This window comes from Priapulus caudatus, unplaced genomic scaffold (genome assembly GCF_000485595.1).
Source record: "Priapulus caudatus unplaced genomic scaffold, Priapulus_caudatus-5.0.1 Scaffold179, whole genome shotgun sequence".
Taxonomy (NCBI): Eukaryota; Metazoa; Priapulida; class Priapulimorpha; order Priapulimorphida; family Priapulidae; genus Priapulus; species Priapulus caudatus.
In genome coordinates, this window is record NW_014577240.1 from 147,259 (window position 1) to 154,932 (window position 7,674).

At 40.2% G+C, this 7,674-nt stretch overlaps 1 protein-coding gene across 4 annotated transcripts in view; it reads left to right on the top strand.

Annotated features, from left to right (window-relative positions):
* The window catches only part of LOC106806788, a 10,696-nt gene that overhangs the window by 2,630 nt on the left and 392 nt on the right, over window positions 1-7,674 (top strand). For 2 of the 4 annotated variants that reach the window (XM_014808863.1, XM_014808864.1), the window contains exons 2-8: window positions 2,232-2,383; window positions 3,115-4,369; window positions 4,519-4,789; window positions 5,005-5,057; window positions 5,425-5,530; window positions 5,755-5,844; window positions 6,947-7,017. In XM_014808863.1, the coding sequence (XP_014664349.1) occupies window positions 2,320-2,383; window positions 3,115-4,369; window positions 4,519-4,789; window positions 5,005-5,057; window positions 5,425-5,530; window positions 5,755-5,844; window positions 6,947-7,017 (1,910 nt within the window). In that variant the 5' untranslated portion in view covers window positions 2,232-2,319. Of the gene's footprint in view, window positions 1-1,847; window positions 1,869-2,231; window positions 2,384-3,114; window positions 4,370-4,518; window positions 4,790-5,004; window positions 5,058-5,424; window positions 5,531-5,754; window positions 5,845-6,946; window positions 7,018-7,674 lie in introns of those variants that run through there. The other 2 variants (XM_014808865.1, XM_014808866.1) reach the window with 2 other exon arrangements.

The following is a 7,674-nucleotide window of genomic DNA, read 5'->3' on the forward strand; positions in this document are numbered from 1 at the left end:
GTATGGTTGGCATGGTCACGGTTGGCAAATGGTTGGCTGCATGACGTTGGGCCAACGTTTGTGTATGGTTGGCATGGTCACGGTTGGCAAATGGTTGGCTGCATGACGTTGGGCCAACGTTGGTGTATGGTTGGCATGGTCATGGTTGGCAAGTGGTTGGCTGCATGACGTTGGGCCAACGTTTGTGTATGGTTGGCATGGTCACGGTTGGCAAGTGGTTGGCTGCATGACATTGGGCCAACGTTGGTGTATGGTTGGCAAGTGGTTGGCTGCATGACGTTGGGCCAACGTTTGTGTATGGTTGGCATGGTCACGGTTGGCAAGTGGTTGGCTGCATGACATTGGGCCAACGTTGGTGTATGGTTGGCAAGTGGTTGGCTGCATGACGTTGGGCCAACGTTTGTGTATGGTTGGCATGGTCACGGTTGGCAAGTGGTTGGCTGCATGACATTGGGCCAACGTTGGTGTATGGTTGGCAAGTGGTTGGCTGCATGACGTTGGGCCAACGTTGGCAAATGGTCGGCATTCTGACGTTGGGCCAACGTTGTCAATATGATGTTGGACCAACGTTGGCACGCTGAGCAAAAAGACATTGGATCAACGTTGGCTGTCTGACGTTGGGCCAACGTTGGCAATATGACATTGGGCCAACGTTGGCTGACTGCCGTTGGGCTAACGTTGGGCCAACGTCGGGTCAATGTTGGCTGCCAACGTTGGGCCCAACGTTGGCACGCTGAGCAAAAAGACGTTGGATCAATGTTGGCTGTCTGATGTTGGGCCAACGTTGGCAATATGACGTTGGGCCAACGTTGGCTGACTGCCGTTGGCCCACCGTTGGGCCCAACTATGGCACGCTGAGCAAAAAGACGTTGGATCAATGTTGGCTGTCTGATGTTGGGCCAACGTTGGCAATATGACGTTGGGCCAACGTTGGCGGCCAACGTTGGGCCCAACGTTGGCACGCTGAGCAAAAAGACGTTGGATCAACGTTGGCAGCCAACGTTAGCATGAGCTGAAGACAGCCGTTGGCCAAACGTTGGCCCAACGTCAGCATGTTATCTGGGTAGGCTAATACACGTGCGGCTGAGTTACATTTCTATAAATTCTAGCTAAATTATAGACACATGTCTTAGCTATAATCTCTGTGAATTTTGAGTTCATTGAAGCACGATTAGTCTAATTAATTACAGGCATGAGACATTTCCGCCGTTCGGCGGATTTACGGCCATTTTAGAACTCCAGAGACCATTTCTGAGATCAATGTAAATTCGAGGAGAAATTTTTTTGGTAAGAATACCTCCGTGGTCTCTGACGATCGCGTACATGTGAACACACTGTGACTCGGTATAACTATCCGGAGCGCTTCTACTCACTATTTTATACAGGGTGTAGCTAAATAAAAGCTTCCCTACGTAAGAGCTTGTATGTCTACAAAATACATTTACTTTGGACACACTCAACACAGACAGAATTCCCCAGTGCCCATCAAAATTTTACAGTAGGTAAATTTTACATAATTTTTTCCTTTTCCACCAAAAAGTGTTGCTAGTTGTGAGCTATTGGAGTACCCTGAAATGGCTCTAGATTGCATCTCAGAGCTTATAATTTTCAAAACTTTGGGTGGGGGCATGCCCCCAGACCCCCCTAGAAGTTTCCCTCCTCCCTTCCCCCCTTTCCCCCTCTCTTCCTCCCTTTTCAGCATTTGTCTGCCTCATGCCTGTAATTAGCGAATAAGCACGTGCGGTATCGCTCATAGGCTAATACACGCGCGGCTATGACCGGTGAAACGAAACGTCACGAATTCTATTTTTATCCTCCAATCACAGGTCGGAGCAATTCCTCTGTTTAGACGCATGTGGAAACGCATGGTAGGGTACTAAAATCCTACTACAATATACTACAACTGCTGCTAAATGTACTGTTTAAACTAGTTTTAATACTGGTACACAATAATTAATTACTGCTATAATTATAAAGCCATGTAAATGTGTTGATAGTTTTCTGATGAAAAACAAACAAATTTATTTGGCACTGCCACTGGCAGCACCACCACCGTAGCGACTCGACCTAGCATGCTGCGTGCGAGGGAAGCTCCCTATTGATTGGTCCATCCTGTTAACTGGTCGTTTAGCCACGGAGCATTGGCGACCGGTTACCGGTCGATGAGCCATGGCTTTTATTTATATTTGTGTGTAGTAATTTTTCTTGGTTTGGCACTTTTCTTAATACAGGTTTAGGCTCACATCTATGTGTATCCCAATGGAAGTTGTCAATTTTACTCGCCAATGAGGGAATTATTCTGCAAGCTGGTGAAAAAACATGAATGTACATCCACATTCGTTCATTGCATTAGTTGCAATTGTCATTGTGTGCCTACATTATGGTATGATTTACTGACATCTCAATTAATCGATTATCGATTAATTAACTAGTTGTAGTAAACTATATAGTATACAGGTATTGGGCTACAAACACACGATGTAATGTGACAGGTGTCAGCACCATCTATAACGTGTGTGTGGTGATTTAGCAGCCGGCTGAAAGGGGTGATAGGATATGTTTACTAGGCACTTTTAATTTTTTATCATATATTTTACGATATATTAAAGAATGATGCAAAAACCCTAAAAATTGCCCTAACCCTAACCCTAACCCTAACCCTAACCCTAAACCTGACCCTAATTAAATTTAAAATATATGTTAAAATTAGAAGTGCCTAGTAAACATATCCTATCACCCCTTTCAGCCGGCTGCGGTGATTTATGAGAGTGTAATAGTGATTTCATAGTACTTATGTAGTTGTCTGTAGAATATAAATGTTTAATAGTAAAACCCTACCTGTATTTATAGTAGTTAAACAGAGTTTTCATGGAACTTTGTGCTTTAATCATTATTATACAGCAATTGTTCATTGAATATGTGCATAAAGTAATAAAAACAATCTGGATCATCTACTTGAGAGTAACTGAAAATAGATAGTTTACATCACTTATAGTGTGCTGTACTGTATGGTCATATAACGATTACATACTCGTCTAGCTATTGCATCTGTTGCCATATGATTGTTCTTATTATATCATTAACATAAAAACTAACCATTTGTTATCTTTTCAGGTGTCACTGGAAACCTAGCTGAAAATAATATCTTAAGAAAAACTTCTACAGAATCTAAAGTCCCAGTGCCCAGTTATGACTATGGAGACTACTCATTAGGAGATAACAACCATGATGAGCAAAAGTATTCAGGCAATGATTACAGGCCATATGACAATTTCATTGATTATGAACCAACTGATAAAGATAATGACTACTTAATCGAAGATGACAACCTTCCCGTGATCGAGCAGAAGTATTTAGGCGAAGATGATGGACTGTTTAGCGATTTCCTGAAGTATAAACGAGATGGAACCACCCAAATGCAACCCATAAGTGACCATATTGAACATGAAGACATTGACAAGAACTTGCTCAGTTATATAGACTATCTTACCAAGACATATCATACAAGTGGAAAATACATTCATTCTGGGCATCCACTGATCAGTGAACAGTCATTACATCCCCCATTAATTGGACGAAGTGGTATAGGTTCATCACCATTAAAATCATCACAATCTATAAGTAATAGAGTAAATAAAGTTTTTCCAAACCTCTCACAGAAACAAAAGTTTATGAGATACCAACATCAAAGAACAAATCCATATAATGAAAACTACCCTGTTTTAAACGTAGAACAAAATCACGGTTCATTAAAAACCGCAGCATTCCGTAACAATAGAGCAGGCTCCAAATTAAACACAACATATGCTTCGAATTTCAAATCATATAAAGTAAGCAGTACCTTGCCAACTAAGACTGCAATCTTGCCCGGAAGTGCTCACAAAGACTTAAATTTGAAGTTTCATGCAAAGTCTCTAGACAACATTACCTTGGTAGCTAGTACCAAAGCTGAGAGCACAATTACTGCATTTTTGCAAAAGGTACTTGGCAGACTAAAACACATTAAAGATCCTCAAGAACAAAGGACATTTGCAAATAAGTTTGTTGGCAGAATGAACAGTACTCTTGAACTGCTACCACCAGAGACCACTCCTGCATCTTCCACAGACAGGGCAGCAGATGATCCAGATGCACCCCTTCTCTTCACACTACCAGATGTACGAAGAGGAATGTTGCTGGTTGATGGGAAGAAATTTCCTATAAGGAGTCGTGTGGCAGTTACTGCTATTGAGGAATTTGTTAGTGACATGGTGAATAGAATCAATGGTGTGCAGGATCTTCAACGCAGGAAGCAAATGAAGCAGCTTTTCATTGAGGAAATGAAGCTATTTGGTGAACACCATTATTCAGTAAAGTCTAGCACTTTGAGGTAAGGATAAATGTGAAATGCGTGGTTCTCAGTCACTATTATTAACCACTGTATTTAATGTAGTTTTAATTTTTATAATGATCTTGATTAAATAATTTTAGTGATGTGGTCTTTATCAGTGATTAGTTTTTGTCCTTTATATCTACCAGAGTTCCTGTGAAAGGGACTAAATCTGCTGCACCAGGCATTTCTAAGCAACAAGTAAATAAAACACCTAAACAAAATCCTGGAAACACGGCAGAGAGTAACGCTGACAGTAAAAGTCGTAAGGATGAGTTGGCACCTGCAAATGAACACCGTGTAGCACAAATGACCGAAGCATTCATGGAACGAAATATTACCCTGCACAGAAACAGCATTTTAGGATTGGCTATTGGAGCTGGAGCAATTTTCGGAGGAAGTCTAATTGCTGTGATTTTGGTAATTTATTGCCATGATAGCTAAATCGCATATGTAATTATATGTTGAGCATGTATATTTTAATTATATCTGCTAAGACTGTAATTTTTACGTTGCGTTTAAAGAGAAAATTGGAAGTATGCCAAATGAAAACAAGAACATGGTAATCTACTGGGGTATATAAAAATTAAATTGCAAACTTCTTTTCTATTACGGACTTATGGTCATTATTTCAGATATGTGTGAAATACAGAGGTATGATCTTTAATCAAAATGGAATATGCTGCAGGTATTGAATTTTATTTTTTATCGGGTTTATTTCGTGTAATATTTAGTGGTACATTGAAATGTTGGATATATATTTTTTCAAACTGATTCCGTTTGGTTCTACATATGATATTTACATAGCAATAGTAAGTTTGATTTATTGCCTAGTCACTAGTTTGCAAGAATCCAATTTTATGTAAATTTAAGTATTGCATTTTGCATGTTTATATTCATTTATATTTACACTGTTATATTTTGGATTTTACATGTTATCAGTTAGCTCTACAGTCATGTGTAGCTCATTCGCTCCTACTACAGGGTGGTTTCTGTAGCGAGAACGGGGGGTGGGGGCTAAATGGGTAGAACTAATATGTTATGTACTTCCTTAGGTTGTTCCACTGTGTTCGGTGTGGCTGCTCTGCATGCAAAAACAATCGAGGGGACTCCGAGCGTGAAGGCAGCTCCAGGCGTGGAGCAGTGAAAAAGTTTTTTAGGGTAAGGTAGAAAATTATATTGTAACCGTAAATTAGTATTCGGCCTGTTTGGTGTACTACATTTCAAGTAAACATACGAATACAGCAACGATTGGAGTCTTCATTGAGGTTCATCCCGTATGTGCTGAGCGGTATATTCACGATGATATATCTGTTGTTAATTACTGTCATTGAACAAGAATAATTCAACTGTTTTGTTGACGGATGGATATCTATCACTTATAGGTAGTTCTATTGGTATTACAGAAGAAAAAGGCCGAGCAGGCAAAAGCACGATCACAGTTCTGTGAGGATATGAACTTCAATAAAACCAAGGTCAGTAATGAAGATTGTACTACCTTTAAGAATGAACAATGTGTTAAATGAGCGTATCATGTCATTCTTAGACTTGTGGAAAGTTTTGTGAAACGCACAAATTACATTGCAGCTATAGGAACTGTTTCTAGAACGTGTTCAACTGTACCTTCCAATCAGTTAATCACGAACGTATCATATGTGACATAATGTTTATCGTACACAGGCATTGAATACGGACTGTAGTCATTAGGCATGAATTAACATGCACAAAAAATGGATTAATACATATAACACCCGCGCCCCCCACTCAGTGTTATTTAGGGTACGCATATGCTCGTTCCCTCCCTTTGAAAGCACCCCCCTATTTCAGGACTGCCAAAATTTCCGAACCCCTCTTTCGCGGGCTTTTTGCGGGTTTTTCCTGCCTTGGAGACCCCCTTAAATCCGAAATAATCCTGAATGAGCTTTCAAAACTAGCAGGAATTTCATGAATTTGATCCCGGGATTTGATAAAGTTTTCTATGATATTCAAGATGAAAGAGCGAGAGGAAAAACACCCCTTTTTTAAAGAAATCTCCGGGTGAAAAGTCAAATACACCCCCTTTTTTACAATTCTTGGGCCGGATTTTGTCGCGCGAAAAATACCCCTTTACCGGAGATTTTGGGAACGCGCATGCGGTCCCTCCGACCTCGGAGTGGGGGGCCCGGGATATAACACAAGGTTTTCAGCCAGAAATTCGGAAGGCATATGGGGCAGTCTGGTAATTCATCCCAAATTGCTAATTGGAGACAATTACGTGTGTTGTAAGTGGTCCTAAATGGTAAGTGTTCCGTATGCATCAGGCAATGAAAGCACAGCGTCACTGTGTTGGGATTGTCAAAAGACAATGTAACTGGCGGAGGATTTATAGAATGTTGCACATTACCTCTAGCTTTAGAGGCATGTTGGACTAGCCGTGCGTTAAAGGCCTGAAAAGAACCCTGTCCCATATAAAAAAAAATTGTACTTTTCTGCACAGATTCAAATGGGTGATATAAATGGGATTTGTTCAATCATTGTTAATTAGCGACAGTCTATCTGTACCTCAATGTTAAACTTGTGCATTGTGTAAAATTACAGCCAAGAAATCTGCTGGGTGCCAGCGAGAGTGAGGAGGAATTAGATCTCTATAGGAAAACACCTCCTGTCAGGTAAGATGGACTATTTAGTTTCTTTGAGTTCAGACCATCTTTTCAACTATTTTTGTATATTGAACTATAGTGCAGAATGATAAATGCTATATATATATATATATATATAATATATATATATATATATAATATATTGTTAGTCTGTCAAATAAATTAAAGACAAGACATCACTTTAGCCTGTATACTTTGACCGAGTTTTCCGCTTAACGCGATCATCCAGACAAAACTTTAAGAGCATAACCTTGTATACATTCCATAACCTATATAAAACATGAATGGCGCTATATGTTTTAGTTATCTATTGTTTATGTAGTTCTATAGCTCTAAAGTAACTATAGCCGGCGGTACGGTGCCTGCGGAAACCGACGCGGCGCCATAGTTACCATAAGCCAGTAGAACTTAAATCTTGATGTCTTGTCTTAAGGGCCACTGTCACACTAGGCCAAACTTAGTTTGCATAACCTCGAGAACAATCGCAGCAACTCAGCGAGTTATGGCCAGAAAAGTTTTTCCATAATTGCACAGTGTAGAACATGATAAACTTCGGTGCAAACTAGTTTGCAGAAGTTATGAGAAGTAAGGCCGTGCACGTGATCTTCGACAAACTAGTTTGCTCGAGTTTGCTGAGTTTGGAATAACTCGAGCCATCAAAATGAC